We start from the raw sequence: 18,802 nt of genomic DNA on the forward strand, positions 1-18,802 counted from the left end.
CTAAAACAAACAATTAAAAGTTTTAAATGTTTTCAGGTAGCACTTTACGTTGGCTTGGTGGTGTTGAGAATGTGGTAAACAGGTGCCCCCCCCCCTTTACAAAGGTAGAGCGTTCCTATGAAACCTTTCTTAAGCCGAAATGGTGTAAAGCGAAGAACAATTAATTTATATGGGAAAATTTTCGTAAAAGCAAAAATCCTCTTTGTAATGTGAAAACAGGTCACTAACATAGGTCTTTTGTAAAAGCGAAGTGGCATAAAGCAAATATTTCTAAAGTGGGGGACACCTGTACATTGATTACAGATTATGAGGAAGTACAATTCTACAGCTACTGATGGGACATAGCATCAGTTTTGTGCTGGTAGATCCATCCTAAACCTATCAGTTAGCACACAAGTTATCCCATTTGATATGGTGGAGAAACAAAGAACAGTCTCTAAAAGCACTACCCTATTGTTACTGCAAAAAAATCTGTCAAAGGCAGACGTAACTAATAAGAAACTGGGTGAAGAGATAAAGCATACGTTGCTTTTTTATAACAAGTTTTCTTGTAACTACATGTCCATTGGACACCCTATAGGACACTGCAAACTCAGCTGGTAGAACTATTCTGAATGATTTAAGCTCCCTTGCCTCTCCATGCATGTTACCAAAAGTATTCTTCCAAAGCACCGATTTATTAGCTAAGAAGTATGATGGTGTGGCGACCCACTTCCTAGCGCACTCGAACCGGCTCACAAATAGCCAGCGCGCCGGCACAAAGGCCAGTCCCAAAAGGGCGCCAGGTCTGCTTCACCAACAAAGGGAAAAGCCTGCGGGGGATTGTGAGTACGTGTCCCTTACAGCATCCGCGCCCGGGGAGGGCGGGATGAGGGAGGCTTTAAAGCAAGGCTGTGAAGTTCGAATAAAATCTTCTTTAATTGCAGTTTACCGACTCCATGTCGTTATTTTAGCACTGCGTGTAGCACACCGCTACAATGGTAAGAATCTTCCAGGTCCATGGTTTATCTGATGCCCTGAGACTTAATGAGTCAAAAGCCAATGCTGAGATCTCTCAGAGTCATTAATTCCCAAATACATTTGTCTGTGTTTCCGCCTTTGTTGGAGCAAAGCACATCCAGATTCTGGGACCGGTTGGAAAACCGGTTTGATAATGTTAGATTATTGCTTAACTAGTATCTGCAACAGCCTTTCCAGCTTTTAATGCAAATCACTAGTTGCTATACAAGAGAACTTTGCTGGAATCTTTGGTTTGCATGTATCTGGTCTTTGTCAAACCAATGGTAAACTTTTGATGCCTTGTGGTCTACTTGGGATTTTTATTTGTTCAGTTATGGTCCATGACTGGCTTCCATTACCATTTTAGAGGACAACCAAAAGTCAAACACATTTCTGTAGTTCAGAAGTCATACGTAGGCCAGACCAAATAAGGGCAGCAAAAATACTCCTTTAAAAGATTATAAACCAGATAGGTATTTACTGACGATCTGGCAGTTTTATAATATGCTCACCAATTCAAACTTATTTTAATTTAGTTAGTTTCCACTATGCAGGTGAGACAACTTGTAATCCACCTCCATTCTCAGGACAATAAACAAAATCTCAGCTACAAGGAAAAGCAAATGCTTTCAGTATCCATAATCTTCCATATCATCCTAAGACTACAGTGTCATCTGGTTCGATACGCATGTTCTATTTTATTAAACTAATTATTACTGTTTAATTATTGGTCAATTTTGTGACCAAAGATTTTTTTTAAACTTTTGCTTTTATCATTTTATGACAAGTAGCCATCAGTGCATTTATTTGTGGTGCTCTTTCCCCCACGGCCAAACTATTACAGGTTCTGTTTACACATGAACATGCATTACTGAAATATGAAAAGGTAATAAGGCAGCTTCAAAATCCTAAAGGTGATCAATAACTGCACTATCAAAAATATCCTAGTGCTTAAAATAGAAAACAATGCTGCTTTTTAAATAAAATACTTCTCACAGTTTGCATGTCCTTGCTGAGCAGATTTCAATTTGTCTATCAAGATGATAGCCTATTAAATAATTTTTTTTCTTGTTCACAGAAAAGGCTGTAAGACCGTGACCATAATCATAAACTGGCTCATGCAGCAGCTTATCATCACCATTTCAAAAGTAATTGATTACAACAATAAATATCAGCCTGATGATATCTACAAAACCAGAGTGAATGAGAAACTTAAATGCTTCAAATATAGGAAAATGGGTTGACATTTACCTAGGCAGAGTAGCTTGGATGCTAAATAAATTATGTGAAAGGTAGTTGTCAGTGTAATGTTACGAACAATTTATTACTGATAAAGTTAACGATACGCATCTGTTCAGAAACTAAGGGGGTGAACACACATGTATCTGTGTACGTGACTGCATGTTATATTAAAAGAACTGTATTTGCTTCAGAGGAGAGAGACCTTCAAAGCAACCTCCAAGAGAGAGTACTCAAGGAGGGTTCTCTCAGGTAAAGTTAAAGAGTGAAAGTTACTTTTACCGTAGTACGTGGTGTCTTTGCATCGGGTAGATCGAAAGAAGTTTATAACATCAGCATACCAGAAAGAATATGCAACATTAAATACAGCTTACTCTGTAAGCCTTATTGAAGTTTAAATTGTCCTGAAGGCATAAGAAATTGCTTTCTAACAGTCAGCATCACATGGTACTGGAATTCTTTATCAAATCAAAGGCGATTTTCAAAAAAAAGCAGGCAATAGATATTGAAACTGCTATTTCCCTTTCAAAATGAATATATCAATAGAACACATCCTAGGTGTCCACTCCCAAACCCATCACATTTTAGTATTAGCTCCTTCAAGCTACTTTTAGAAATGCAGAATGGAAATACTTTGCTGCTATTAATTGGGATTGACAAGAAAAGATGAAAACTGTGCTACATGAGTGCATAATTAATTCACTTGGCTAACATTAGCGCTAGCTCTAAATAGTTTTCATTTGGACTATAACTGATAAAGCACAGTACAAAATCAAAACTACATATTGCATTCAAGCAGAGAACAAAAACAAATGAAATTTCCACAGCCTCTCCCCTGGCAGTTTAAACAGCCAACACAACAGCTTGAAGTCTAGTCCTCACACATACAAGATGGCAAGCACATATACGATATCTTTAAAATACAACCATACAAATTTTTATATATGTGTGTGTATGTATATATGTATGTGTGTGTGTGTGTATGTATGTATGTGTATATATATATGTATGTATGTATGCATGTATATATATATGTATATGTGTGTGTGTGTGTGTGTGTGTGTGTGTATAGTCCACACTCTGAGTTCATTGAATTCCACAGAAGTCTTCAGTCAACCACTATAGAGCTTGCCTTCTACCAAGCACTGGGGCAGTACTGACTACAGCCTGGATGTCACACCACTTCACCCCTGGTGGAGCACACTGGCTCCGAAGCCCCAAAAACCATTAGATTTAATGTTGAGATCTGACACCACCAACATCCTCCAGCTCATTTGCAATATAGATTTAATCCTTCCACACCCTCCATCCAAGAGCAGGCAGATCTTTCATTTCTTCCTTGAACGTACTCCAATGCATTCCCATTCCACCATCTCTCATATACCTTGCTAAACTTCCATCAACTTCTTCCAAATCAAAGATGCAGCTCTGTGAAACCACAATGAGTCAGAATCAGATTTATCATCATGTTGTGAAATTTGTTGTTTTGAGGCAACTGAGCAAAGACATAAAATTACCATAAATTACACAAATAAATTGTGGAATAAAGGAATAATGAGGGAATGGTCATGGATTCATGTACTGATCAGAAATCTGGTGGTGGAAGGGAGGAAGCTGTTTGTGAATTTTTGAGTGTGGGTCTTAGGCTATTGTATCTCCTCTACAAGGGTAGTAATGATAAGAGGGTATGTCCCAGATGGCGAGGGTCCTTACTGATGGATGTTACTATTTTGAGGAAGCCCCTCTTGAAAATGCCCTCAACAGTAGGAGGGGTTATGCCTATGATGGAGTTGGCCAAGTCTACAATCCTCTGCAGTCTCTTGCAATCCTGTGCACTGGGGCCTCCATATTAGACTGTAATGCAGCCAGTCAGAATGCCCCCCACCATACATTTACAGAAGTTCCTAGGAGTCTTTGGTGACATACCGAATATCCTTGCGATTCCAACAATGTGCTGAGTCCAGGAAGGACACTCTAAGATACTTATGTCGAGGATCATGAAGCTGTTCACCCTTTCTGCTGCTGACTCCTCAGTGGGGGGCTGGTGTGTGTTCTCTTGATTTCCTTTCCTGAAGTTCACTATCAATTCCTTGCTCTTACTGACAGCACATGTGAGGTTGCTGCTACAACATCACGAAACCAGGCAAATTAACTTACTTCTGTATGCAGCCCTGACACGATCTAATACTCTACTAATAACAGCAGTGTCATCAGTGATAGATGGTTTTTGAGCTGTTCCATGAATGAGTAAAGCAGTGGGCTAAGATGCATTCTTGAGGCACACCTGTGCTACCCATCAGCGAGGAGATGTAATTATAGGTCTCCCTTTAACGAAGTCAAGGATCTCTACGTTGAGATGGTGATGGTGTAGATCCCCGATCTGTAAATGATAAATAGCAACCTCACAAATGTTTTGGAGTTATCTCGGTGCTCCAAAGCAAAGTGGAGAGACAGTGGGAGTTTCGTTCTGCCTGTTTCTTCACGGGATACACTGAAGAATCCTCATTTCAACCCATTCCCACCATACAGCTTTTTCTGACATGACATTATTGTTAATGCTTCCTGCTCATGTATAAAATTCAGAAGTTTCATCTTGTCTTCAGTATATAGTACTCCACTTTTCCTGTCTCAAGGCTATCTCAATTTCTTCCTGCTCCTTTCTGTATTTCCCTATGTCCATTTGAGGAATAGGTCAGCAATCAATATTACAAACCTAAAAAACTCCCCACAATTCCTCCAACCCAACTTCCTGTAGGGAGTCTATTTGATCCTTCCAGTTTATACTGCTCAACTCATTTGCTCTGACGATTTTGTCTACAGCAGTGCTACTTCTTGCATTCGTACTTCTCACCATCCAGGGACCTAAACATTGTGAAGCTTCAATTCACCTGTATCTGCAATTTGGTGTACTGCATACAGAATTTCTCATATGACCTCTCTGCAGAAGAGAAACCAAATGCAGATTGAGTACTGCAAAGCAGTCACAGTACTCAAGTCAGCTGTCATGACCATGAGCTTCCAGTGTCACTTTAATTCTCCCACACTAGCCTTTCAGTCTTTGGATTCTCATTATATTCTAACAAACCCATTGTAAGCTGGAGTAACAGCATCACCATATCATCCTACTAGGCACATTAAAGCCCTTGGGACTCAACAATTTCAAAGAAGTAGCTTTCCTAGTTTCTCTCAGAGATAATAAAAAGCCAACAGACTAACAACTCAGCTGTTCTCGCTTTATGTTTGCTGCCCTGACTGCCTTGCATCCTTAGCATTCTCTTGTTTCAGAATACCAGCAATATCAGTGTTTCAGCACGGATTTCTTTAGTCTCTCCTCTGGCCACATTCATTTTCTTCCATTTACAGCTCCTTCAGACAGATCACCTAAGATGAAAAAAACCTTCATCAGCCCCTCACAACAGGCCTCACTACCTTCTATCTTTCAATACCTTAATCTCTACCCTAGCACAGACATCACTTTTATCACACAATTCCATGTAAATTAAAGTTTGGTTTCTAAATTTTCCTAGCTTTGATGAAAAGTTAACAAACTGGAACTTTAGCTGTTTCTCTCTCCCTCTCCATATGATAACTGAGCATCTTCGGTATTTTCAGTTCAAGTTAATGCATTCAACCACCGACATACTGAACTCTGTCAACTAACATGACACCTTAGCATATCTATACCGCAAACAATAAGCACTTATTCTTTATTTAGTTAGGTGCACTTGAATAATGGTGGTATAACTATAATTAAATACAGTGGCTGTATCAAGCATTCTATATTCACATACTGTATAGGTTATACTGAATCCAACTTAAGACTACACACAGAATCTCAAAAAAAAAACAATTTAATGCTTCAACTGCGTGATTTAATACTGTTGTTACGAGTTGCCAATGCTCATTTCTCCATTGTCTGGTAATTATATTCTTCTCCAATTTTTAATTCAGTACCTTTTGAATGTTAAGTTAAATCTGTTTCTCCCACATCTGCAGATAAAATCAATGCATTACAAAAAAAATCCCTTCTGTCAATCATCCATAAACTACATTTTTAGAACTCCCTGTCTGCACTGCAAACAGATTCACATTTGCTTTAACACACCCATGGTTTTTGAGTATCCCTTGACCTCTTTAAACTTCTCTGCTCATTGACAGGGGCAGATACACGGGTCTGAACTTTTATAAAGAGGAAGCATACACCGCAGTGCAAAGGAAGAGGTCAACTGTAGAAAGGCAAGCAAACCTAATTTCTCCAACTGCATTGTGATGGAAGTGACCTGTACCAGTCCACCAGTCCTAAACTCTCTTCATCCGCTGTCCCTCATGAACCAGAAAAAGCAACTAATTTATGTTAAAGCTTGGGTCACAAAATCTTAGGAGCATATAGCAGAAGATATACTTAAGAGATGGGACTAGTCACCAGCTGCACACTAATACAATCTCCACTAAAACAAAATTAGCCCTGTACTTGAAATACTACACTTCAATTTCTAACCCTTCCATTTGCAAACCAATGACTTGTTCTGTAAATTTCCGGCTAGCTTCAAGATGCAGATATTCCCACGTCTCTGATCTTTCAGCTCCTTTAAAATTGCAATATATAATTTACATTACTTCATTCTGCCTATAAACTGGAATCACTTCAAACTTCACTGCTTCAAATTTCACCTGCTGCGTACAAATGTCCTTGCATCTGTTACTACTTTCTTCACAATTACTATCCAAAAACACTGACATTATTCCAGTCTGGGTGCAGACCAATAGGAACAGCAAACACAGCAATGATCCTCAGAGAGCATCATGAGAACTTCTCTTCAATTTGAAAATTAAAGTGTACCCAGGAATATGATAACAAAACAACAGACAAAATTAAATGCTGTAGTCAGGAAGTGATTAACAGGCCTACAGTACTTTGTTGAATATATTCAGTAAAGATCCTTGTTCCACATTTTGTATTAGATTAATATTTTTAGTATTTGATTTTTTTTATTCACAATATTAATTGATCTTCACAGAGAGGACAGGAAGAGGAAGACTCTACAACAGTAGTCAAAACTGCCCAAGGTATCATCTGCACCTGCCTACCCATCAATAATAACTTATTTACAGAATACTTTTCATGCAATATAGTTCAAAGTGCTTTACAATGGGATAAAATGCAAAAACAAAAATAAAAGACTAAATTACATTAACTAAAAGCAAGGTTAAATAAATAAATTTTGAGCTGGCGGTTAGAAGTGCCAACTGAGCACTTCTAGGTATTGATTTACACAGTTTATGACTGTCATTCAAAAAAACTGGCCAGCCAATTAATTCCCTTTTGAGGGAGATGGTTTAAATTTAAGAGACTGGCAGAAGAAGACCCAAGAGCTCAAGCAGGACTATAAAAACCAAAAGCAGTTCTGTAATGTACCGTGGTCCCAAACCATTAAGAACTTTAAAATAAATTCTAAAATGTACAGGAAGCCAATGCAGAGTAGTTAGGACAGGAGTGATATGCTCCCTTGCCCTGGTTTGCAGCAGCATTCTAGAAGAGGTAAAGTTTGTCAATAAATTGCTTTGGAAGGCCAGTAAAAAGTGCATTGCAGTAATTATTCCATTCAATATAACGGCATGGCAGAAACCAACATAATTTTGCAATATTTATTAAGTGCAGAAATGCTGCTCTGTTTATTATCTTTTATGTGGGATTTGAAATTCAAATCTGAATCAAGGCTAACACCCAGGCTTCACACACAAAATGCTGGAGGAACTCAGCAGGCCAGGTAGCATCTATGAATAAATGCCTCGTCGACGTTTCAAGCCAAGACCCTTCAGCAGGACTGGATAGCCGAAGGGTCTCGGCCCAAAACGTCAAAATGTCTCTCTTTTGGCATTTGGGACCAATCTGAAAGCACTTCAGTTTTATCTACATTTAGTTTTAGGAAATTATTGCTCACCCATTTGTCGACTGCAGCCATACCAGAAGTCAGAGAAGATAGGATGTTATATAGGGTCAACCAAGATATACAATTATGTATTATCTGCATTACTGTGGAAATTAAATTTATGCTCTCTAATGGTACCTCCTAAGGGAGCATATACAAGAAGAGTAAGGGACCAAGAGAGCTTCTCTGAGCAACAGCAGAAAGTGCATTGTACATCTTAGAAAAATGGTCCCCAAGACAAATAAAAAATTTTCTCTCTAATATATCTAAGCAAACTATTTAAGGGTGCTATCAGAAAGGCCAACACAGCTCTAAAGGTGATCTGGAAGAATGTTGCGGTCAATGGTGTCAAAGGTAGCACCTCAATCTAGGAGAATTAGACCTGTGTTAGCTTCAAAGCTGAGCACAGGATCACAGACAGTTTTAGTAAGGGCCATCTCCATGCTCTGAAACTTTTCCAGAGTATTAATCTCATTCAGAAAGTTGAGCTAGCTGAAAATGACTTTCTCAAGAATTTTCCCTAGGAAGAGAAAATTTGATATATACCTGTAGTTAGCTAATACCACACCACCAAGATTTGGCTTTTTAAATGGGGGTTTGACAGATGCAAGAGGGAATCTGGAAAAACTCCAGTTTCAAGAGATGTGTTAATAATTTTTCAAACAGAATTGAAAACACCATTAAAAGAGTCCTTAAAGTGTGCGGTAGGGACAGGATCGAGGCAGCAAGTAGACTGCTTACTCTTTGTTACAATCTTGCAGAGTTCTGAATAGAATATACTTGTAAATTTTGATATGATTGTCATCTTTTTACCAGGTTGGCTATTGAATATACCAGTATTCTTAGCTATACTCTCCCTAACTGAAATAATTTTGTTGTTAAAAAATATTGTGAATTCTCTCACACTTGTGGCAGATGATTGACGATGCTGTAAGTTGGTACATGGTTCAAGTTGGTTTATTGTTGAAAACAATATTCTTGAATCACTGCTATTCTCTGTAATACTCATAGAAAAATGGGCTTTTCTTGCAGAGCATATGGCAGCATTAAAGGAACCTAGCTCTTCCTTGAAAATATTACAGTATACTTCTAGCCCAGTTTTCCTCCATTTTCTCTCAGTCTCTCTGCACAACCTCTTAAATTTGGCAGACAGAATTGTTTAACCATGGCATCATTTCATTTAGTGATTTTTTTTTTAAAACCATATGTGGGGCCACCATGTTTAAAATATTGTTAAAAGAATCAACCATTTTATTTACTAAGCAGTTTAGTCATATGGGTCAGATAAACTAGCTAGCTCAGAGAAGTTAAATTGCTTTGCAGCATCAAGAAACCATTCTTTAAACTGAAATTTCTTTCATGGTCTTGGTTACAGGCAGGAGAACATAGAATAGTACAGCACATTACAGGCCCTTCGGCCCACAATGTTGTGCCGACCCTCAACCCTGCCTCCCATATAACCCCCCCACCTTAAATTCCTCCATATACCTGTCTCGTAGTCTCTTAAACTTCACTAGTGTATCTGCCTCCACCACTGACTCAGGTAGAGCATTCCATGCACCAACCACTATTGGCATCAAAAAGAACACAAAAATGATCAGAGATACTGGTATCAGAATGACAGCCTTAACCTTTTTGTCATTACTAAGCCAAGTGCATTTCCAAGTTTCCACTGTGGGCTCAGTGGCATGCTGGGTAAAAATCTGGGCTGTCTAGTAAGTTCATGAATTCAGCTGCCACAGATTCACATCTGAGAAATCATTAATATCAATATTGAAATCACTGGCAGTGACAATCCTATCTTAGTTCAATATAATATATAAAAGACATATGAAGAAAGGTGGTGGAAGAAGGCCAGCAATATCATGAAGAATCTCACCCATCCTACTCATGGACTGTTTGTCCTACTCAGATCAGAAAGGAAGCTACATAGCATCCACAGCAGGACCACCAGGCTCAAAAATACTTTGCCCAAGCAGTAAGGCTGTTCATCACCTCTACTCATGAATCCACCCAACAGCACCCATAGCACCCCTACTTTATTATTTCCTGTTAGAGTCACCTTATGTACAGACACTCCTGTATCTAGTGTCACTTTATGTATGTACAATTAATGGATATATATTATGTATTCATATTAATTTTTTTTAAGATTATTGTGCTCTTTATCTTTGTTTTCTTTTTTGTGCTGCATCAGATCTGGAATAACAATTACTTCATTCTCCTTTACACTTCTGTACTGAAAGTGACATTAAACAATGTCAAATTCTATATTTGTATGGATGTGCTTTCTGATATGGTAGGTTACATGCAAATGAAGATGGTATTCAGCAGTGTATTTTGAAAGGTTAAAATGACTTCCAGAGGTTAAACTGAATCTGACTTAAGACACTACTCTCAGAATCTCAAAAAAAGCAATTTAACGCTTCAACTGTGTGATTTTGTACTGTTATTGCTAGCTGCCAACGCAAGCACAAATTTGATTCCCATGGTCTATAATTGGTTTCTCGTAATTTTTAAGATCGGTAAATTTTCATCAGAACTAGTAAATTTAGAAATCAGACATGTTTTAATTTGTAGGGAATTGAATGATAAAAGGAAAGTCTGTGCTAGTCTGGATAGAGATGCTGAAAGACAAAGACTCACTGCTTTGTGCCTTTGATTTTGTATCACTGTAGTCACTATGTCTGTAAACTCTTATTTTAATTTTGACACTTCCTCTATTATTTCAGAGTATTCTTTTTTTCAGAGCCCATATACACAGCATTAATGCTCTACAACACTTCATCAAAAAAAAACCTCAATTTAATAATAAAATAATGAGGCAGATCTTGTTGCCTTAATACCATTGGCTATTTGTCCCTGTACCATATGTTTTATCCTTCGAGGGCCCCAATGCAATCTTCAGCTAGAAGATTGGGTTAAGGTGCTGTGCAGGACCAGAGCTCCCCCAGTGGAGCCAGCCTGTTATAATCTCAGAACAACTTGAGTACAGGGTCACAGCAACTGTGCATTCCTATTGAAGTCTCAGTTCAGTCCTGCCATTAATACTAAGACTTCGCCAATAGGCTTCAATGAAAATTTTCTGCAGTAAGCACCAATGAATCATCCAAAATTGATACATAGAAATAATAAAGAAACCACCAAAAAGCTTCAAAATGATATTTATATCAAAGTTGATTATTGAAACTATAAAAATTATTTATGTTTGGTACTTTAGAAATAGTATTATTCTTTATTATAAAAAATTGAGCTTATTCATTTACAAAATCTGAGTAATCCTGACAAGACTAACCTTCAGGTTGCAGCTTTTGGAATCAGTGGAGTTTGCTCTGTTTAGATGCTCCAATAGTGATGACAACTACCAAGTTCTAGAACTTAGTCCTAATAACAATGAAGCAGCAGTACTAATATTTCCTAGGCAAGATCAGTAATTTGACATTTGGAAGGGAACTAGCAAGTGCTGTAATTCACATGCTTTTGACATTGCCTTTCTTTTTAGACAGTACAAGTCATGGGGCCCTTGATAGGTTACTGAAATGCCTTTGGTAGATGATACACACTTCAGCCAGTGTGCTGGTGGCAGAGGAAGTGAATCTTTTTAGGTGGTGAGTAGGATGCCAAATGAGTTGCTGTGTCTTTGATGGTGTCACTTGACATTAGAGGTACTCATCCAGCCAAGCAGAGTGTACATCATCACATTCCTGATACACCTTATTGATACATGATGTGGGGTAGCAAAGAGACAAGCTTGCAAAAGATAGCTTCTGAGTTGCTCTATAGCCAATGTGTACCTGATTGGTCCAATTAAATTTCTGGTCAATACTAATATTTCTGGACAACAATTTGTATTCAAAGGGCAAAGTCAACACTTTATGAATTTCTTTTGAGGTTTATAAAACTCCATAATGACACGGGTGAAGAACATTAAAACAAAATTAACAGTTGTACCATACCTCCTCTCCTGAGAGATAATAGGCAGCCAGAAGACCTCCAATAAACCTTATATTCACTTCAAAGACAGAGACTTCTGCATTCTACAGAAGAACGAATAAGAAGAAAGAATTAGGCTGTGAGACAACATTTATCAATACTTAAGTTACTCTGAAGTCCAACTGCTTTCTTGATACATTATAATTCCACTTACGTTAAAATTGCATAATTATTTTTCTATTGATTAGTTTTGATTCCTTAGAAGGCAAATGCACATCACTAATCATAGGATTGTGGCTCGAGATTGGCTCTCGGTTTAATTCAAATTCAAGTGACCAGTGTTTACAAAGAGAAGTCAGAATGGGTGAAAAACCTGTGAAGTGTGAAACAGAGAAAGAGTGGAATAGAGAAGTCTCAAGATCACAATAGTAACTGATCTTAATCTAGAACTGTTTTCTGTACAGGATAATATATACAGTCATACATTTGTGACATAAATCTTAATTGCCAGTTATCAGTTCATGCCTGAATGTTGTCCAGATCTTGCAACATACAGGCATAGACTGCTTCATTTGTTCGAAGTATGAATACAACTGAACATTGCTCAATCAAGAGCAAGTATTCCTCCAAATTCCAACAAATGCAAGCATCTTCTTTTATGAGAGATATGATGCAATCACTGATGTGTGTTTCCTTCTTGATGTCCATTATCTTGAGTTTTACTTCAGCTCCTTGATGCAATTCTTTTGTCAAATTATGTAATGATGTACTAGACAGTCACTCTCATTTCATCTCTTGGTGCTCCTTGGAGGAAGGGATGTAAAAATCTATGTACGGAAAGAAATTCTGTAAATCTACTTCCACATTTATATTTGCAGCACTCTTGACGGCCACTAATTTTGGGTCTAGACTGAAACTCTGTCGAGAAAAGATCAGACCATTCCAAAGGGCAAGATCCTAAGTTTACAGCTGGAATCAATGAGAAATTTTAAAGAAATGTGGAGTTATTTTATTCAATGCCACAGCAAACAACAATTTATATTTATTTGCCTACATGTCTTTATGGATATATTGCATTACTGTTCTCTCTCTATTTTAATTAAAATCAAGGTAAGGTTTATGTTAGCTTATTTATTTATGAAACACCTGCTAACCCAGAGGAAAAAAATTAACCAATTGCTGGCATTACTCCCACTGATAGCTATCTGTATTCAGTCGTGCCAAATTACCCTCAAGGGCAACCACACTTTCCGTTTTTCTTGCTTAAAACTCACCTGAAAAATCCACATAACATTTTATACATAGAAAGATGAGTAAAACATCTTTGAAATGCATATCAGGTTTGAATGTATAAAGGGTAAAAAGGTTAAAGAAAGCTGCAGGAGCCTGTCATAACCTGGCAAATCAGAGGTACATCAATTAAAGCCGCTGCCTTCAATGTCAGAGATCTGGGTTCACTCTTGATTATATTTACTGTGTGTAGTTTACACATATGCTTAATGACCATAAGGTTTCCTCAGGTGTTTTTGTTCGCACAGTCCAAAGATGTACAGCTGGTTAAATGACCAATGAAAATTGCCCCTCGGGTGTAAGTGGGGGGGAATAGTGGATGAATAAAATTGGTTAGGGTGTGATTATTGTAAATTGGATGGCTGACAGTCATGATGGATTTGAAAGCTGAATGGTTCGTATCCATGCTGCACGGCTCTATGGCTTTAGGGGTAATCTTACCCAGGCTGAAATAATAACACACTTGCAACAACATTCTCTAAGATTCTAAACAAAATATCTGGAGTAACGCGTGGGATTCTGATTGGCAGACGGAAAGAAGGATGAAAGCACAGGAGAATCTCCAGCATGTTGCCTGGGATGGAATGTTTCAGTTTAGAGAAAAGACTTTGAAAAGTAGTGGATATGGCACAGTCCATTACAGATAAAGCCCTCCCCACCATTGAACCCATCTGCACAAAACACTGACGCAGGAAAGCAGCATCCATCATCAGGGATGCCTATCACCCAAGACATGCTCTCTTCTCACTGTTTTCATGAGTAGTCTCATGACTCTCACCACCAGGTTCAAGAACAGTTAATAACTTCACTGAACTCACTTGCCTCATTACTGAAATTGGCCCACACTTTTGGACTCACTTTCAAGGATTCTTCATCCCATGTTATCGATATTTATTGCTTATTTGTTTATAATTATTTCTTTCTTTTTCTATTTGTGCAGTTTGATGTCATTTGCACAATAGTTGAGCCCCAAGTTGATGCACTTCAATTGATTCTGTTGTGGTTATTATTGATTTATTGAGTATGCTTGCAAGTTAACTAATTTCAGGGTTGTAAATGGTGGCATATATGTGCTTTGATAATAAACTTATTTGATCTTTGGATAGATTAGATGTGTTTTCTTGAAGCAAAAGCAACATAAAAGTTGTACAAAATTATGAGATAGGGTTGATACTAGGAAACCTCTCCCATTGCAGAAGTCTTGATTAGTAGTGGCCATAAGTTTAGAGTAAGGGATAAGAGGTTCAGGGGGAGTTGAGGAAGGATTTTTTGACTTAAAAAGAGCTGGTAAAGGGGGATTTGTATAGATGGGAACTTTCTGGTCAGAGGGGTGTGATGGGCATTGTTTCTGTACTGTAAAGCTATGGCTAAGATAAATATGTACCTGTATATGAACAGAGCTCCCAGAATTAGTCACTAATCAATTCTCAAATTACTGAAAAAAGTATCAATTGTGCAGATTCAGAATAACTGATGCCATTCCCATTCCTACACAAGACTAAGCATGTGATTTGCCCAATGTAAGAAACTTGGACTGTACTATTGATAGGGAACCAAATTCTGCAGAATCCAATTATCTTGTTTTCACATGTATCCCTTCCAGTTTTGGCATAAAACTGTTTCTGCATTAGAATGGATCAAAGATCTTTGCACCAAAGATAGTAGCAAGTCACCACATTAAAAGCTTATTCCATGTCAAAAATGGCAGATTCTTCTTAAATGGATAGCATTAGCAGTGAATCCATAGGCTTTTACTATTTTAACAGGCTCGCCCAGCCCGTGTTCGTCCAGAGGAAAACAGCCTTTGGCCCCCCGCCAAACTGAGAATTCACGTTTGTGTGGATGCTGTGTGATGTACCACCCAGTTACAAACCCACAACACAAAATATCAGACAGTACACCATATGCAATTAAATGATTGAACTTTATGAATCTTAATCTAAATATAGGGTTAGTAATGAAAATAAAATAGAAGGGCCCAATTCAAGGAAAAATCGAAAGTTCACGTTGGAGCTCACTCAGTAGTCATACTTCCACCATCGGACTCTCCAAGCATCGCCGACCTCTGGACCCTCAGATCCCAGTCCACTCCGTCTGGTGGTCTACCAGCTCTCTCCACACACATCTTCCCTCTTCATCTCTCCTCAACAAAAGACCACGAAAAAACATCCTTCCAGATTCACAAGACAGAGCAACAACCTCCGACTGGCTAACATGCATACCACAGTCCTGTTATCTCCAGCCATAACCCAAACATTGCTGCTACAGAGAAACTGCTACCTCAGCAGTGAAACATTACAAAGAAGACATTACATTAGCAGTGAAAGCTTACAGCGCATTACAATACATCTGCATTTGCAGTGAGATTTGTATCATTTCTGTTGTGTCTGTGCAACTACATATCAATTAAATAGATACAGACACGCGGGAGATGGTTTTTTATGAGGGAAGAGGACAAATGTACAAAACACTCAATTTCCCTTTCACAATCCATATTCCAAATAAACATGCTTTCACAATATCTGCCCAGAGCTAACTTCACTACACTAAAGATTCAGTCTTTTAGGTAGTGCTCGGTTTTATTCAAGATAGCATCTCTGGACCTGTGGAGTAACATCAGGTTTGGCAGGAATCTTGTCAAATACAACATTCTTGGTTGCTGGAGTCATGTTGCTGTCAGCGATACGATCATCACTGAGAGGAGAGTTTAGTAACTGCAATGAGTCTGTCTTGTTGGATGCCATCAACTCAGGCATGTTCTTCGGCTGAGCAACCAGTATCTGGTCAACATGACATCTCCATGTACGAGCTCCAACGTCCACTGTATACATCAGTGGTCCAGTTCTTGTAGCTATCCTACTGGGTGTCCACTTGTCTTCTCGGTAATTGTGCACTAGGACTTCCTGTCCAACCTCAAAGCTCCCTGCTGATTCACTTAGCAACTGGTTGAACTGTTCATTCTGCACTTCCCTCCATAGGTCTAGTTTCAGGTGGTCTATGCAAGATCTCAGATTCCTGTTCATGAGGAGCATTGCAGGCGTTTGATTTGTCGTTGTAGGAACAGACTTCTGATACACATAAAGGAAGTTGTCCACCTAAATGGTGTAGAGAAATGTCCTCCTTGTCCATAGCTTTAATGGACTCTTGAAGATTTGGATAAATCTTTCAGCTAACCCATTCATTGCTGGGTGGTGAGGAGCTGACTTGAAATGTCTGATGCCATTTTTATTCATGAAAACTCAGAATTCTTCTGACCTGTATTGTGGTCCATTGCCGTTCACAATTTGGTCAGGTAAGCTGTTTCTGCTGAAGACAGTCCTCAGGGCTGTAGCTGTTTTTTCCGAGGTGGTTGACTTCATTGGTATAATCTCCAGCCACATCAAATGAGGATCCACAGCAGGTGAGTGGGCAAGTGTATAGCAGATGCAGTTTAATGTGGATAAATGTGAGGTTATCCACTTTGGTGGCAAGAACAGGAAGGCAGATTACTATCTAAATGGAGTCAAGTTAGGAAAAGGGGAAGTACAACGAGATCTAGGTGTTCTTGTACATCAGTCAATGAAAGCAAGCCTGCAGGTACAGCAGGCAGTGAAGAAAGCTAATGGCATGCTGGCCTTTAATAACAAGAGGAATTGAGTATAGGAGTAAAGAGGTCCTTCTGCAGCTGTACAGGGCCCTGGTGAGACCCCACCTGGAGCATTGTGTGCAGTTTTGGTCTCCAAATTTGAGGAAGAACATTCTTGCTGTTGAGGGAGTGCAGCGTAGGTTCACAAGGTTAATTCCCGGAATGGCGGTACTGTCATATGTTGAAAGATTGGAGCGACTGGGCTTGTATACACTGGAATTTAGAAGGATGAGAAAGGATCTGATTGAAACATATAAGATTATTAAGGGTTTGGACACGCTGGAGGCAGGAAGCATGTTCCCGCTGATGGGTGAGTCCAGAACTAGAGGCCACAGTTTAAGAATAAGGGGTAGGCCATTTAGAACAGAGATGCGGAAAAACTTTTTCACCCAGAGTGGTGGATATGTGGAATGCTCTGCCCCAGAAGGCAGTGGACGCCAATTCTCTGGGTGCTTTCAAGAGAGAGTTAGAGAGAGCTCTTATAGATAGCGGGGTCAAGGGATATGGGGAGAGGGAAGGAACAGGGTACTGATTGTGTATGATCAGCCATGATCACAGTGAATGGGGGTGCTGGCTAGAAGGGCCGAATCACCTACTCCTGCACCTACTGTCTATTGTCTATCAGGAACATGGAGTCCATGAATGGCCCAGAAAAGTTAATATGTACTCTTTGCCATGGTGACAACAGCCACTCGCACAGGTGTAACAGTGCCGGGGGGTGGGGGGGGGGGGGGGGTGCATTTTGAACTTCCTGGCATCCCAAACAACTTTTGGCCAAGTCTTCAATCTGTCCATCTATTCCCAGCCACCATAAGTAACTCCATGCAAGATTCTTCATCTTGATCGTACCCAGTTGTTCTTCATGCAGATTCTCTAACACTCTGAAGTGCAGTTTTGAAGGAACCTCACACGAGATTCACACATCAGCTTCCTTTGGCAAACCAACCATTGATCTCGTCTCACTGAGAGCTCTGGGAACAAAGGATTACCATGAGATAGCTATCCTTGCATGGTGATGTCATACACTTTTGACCATGTTGGGTCATTCCCCATTTCTCTTCATATTTCTGAATTTGTTACAGGGAACTGGTCCACCAATGCTGCGTGGAGCACTTCTGCTGGGCCACAGTATGAAGACTTTCCTTCTTCAGTTGCTAATATGGAGGACGTGACAAGCCATCAGTGTTGCTGTGTTTTTTGGTACCCCTGAACTCTATGTCATAAGAGGCTCCTAGGAACAACGCCCAACATGTAACTGAGTAGCAGGTTCTGGAGGTGCTCCATCATTCTTGCCAGTCACGATGATGTTATCAAGGTAACATTTTGTTCCTGGAATATCTTGGAGCACTTGGTCCATTGCAATTCGCCAAATTGCTGGAGCTGATATGATGCCAAAGTTGAGACGATTGCACTGGAAGTCCCTTGTGAGAGTTTTCCTGCTGGACTCTTTGATCTCCATTTGTATACAGGCTGATGACAAGTCAAGTTTTGAGACATCTCCCAGCCTGCCAAGATATGAGAATGTCTCCTATTCATGTCAGGGGATGTTGCACAGTTCGCAGCTCACTCTGAAAACCTCACATGTGCAAACCATAGCCTAATCACGCCACTGAACCTTTGAGAGAATTCCAGACGCCTCCAAGCTCTGAAATTCAGTATCCACTTTAGGACGTAGTGTGTAAGGCACACAACACACTTTATGTAATCTTAGTGTTGCTGCTTCATTCAATTCAATTCTGGCCTTCGTGTCTTTGAGTTTCCCAATCCCCTTCTCAAACACGTTCTC

The 18,802-nt window shown here is 39.3% G+C and overlaps 1 protein-coding gene across 2 annotated transcripts in view; it reads right to left on the bottom strand.

The window, feature by feature from the left end:
- man1a2 (mannosidase, alpha, class 1A, member 2) overlaps window positions 1–18,802 on the bottom strand; it is a 134,498-nt gene that overhangs the window by 49,410 nt on the left and 66,286 nt on the right. For both annotated transcript variants that reach the window (XM_073045427.1, XM_073045426.1), the window contains exon 5: window positions 12,125–12,205. In XM_073045427.1, coding sequence (XP_072901528.1) covers window positions 12,125–12,205 — 81 coding nt within the window. The remainder of the gene's footprint in view (window positions 1–12,124; window positions 12,206–18,802) is intronic.

The sequence above is a fragment of the Hemitrygon akajei genome, chromosome 5 (assembly GCF_048418815.1).
Source record: "Hemitrygon akajei chromosome 5, sHemAka1.3, whole genome shotgun sequence".
Lineage (NCBI taxonomy): Eukaryota > Metazoa > Chordata > Chondrichthyes > Myliobatiformes > Dasyatidae > Hemitrygon > Hemitrygon akajei.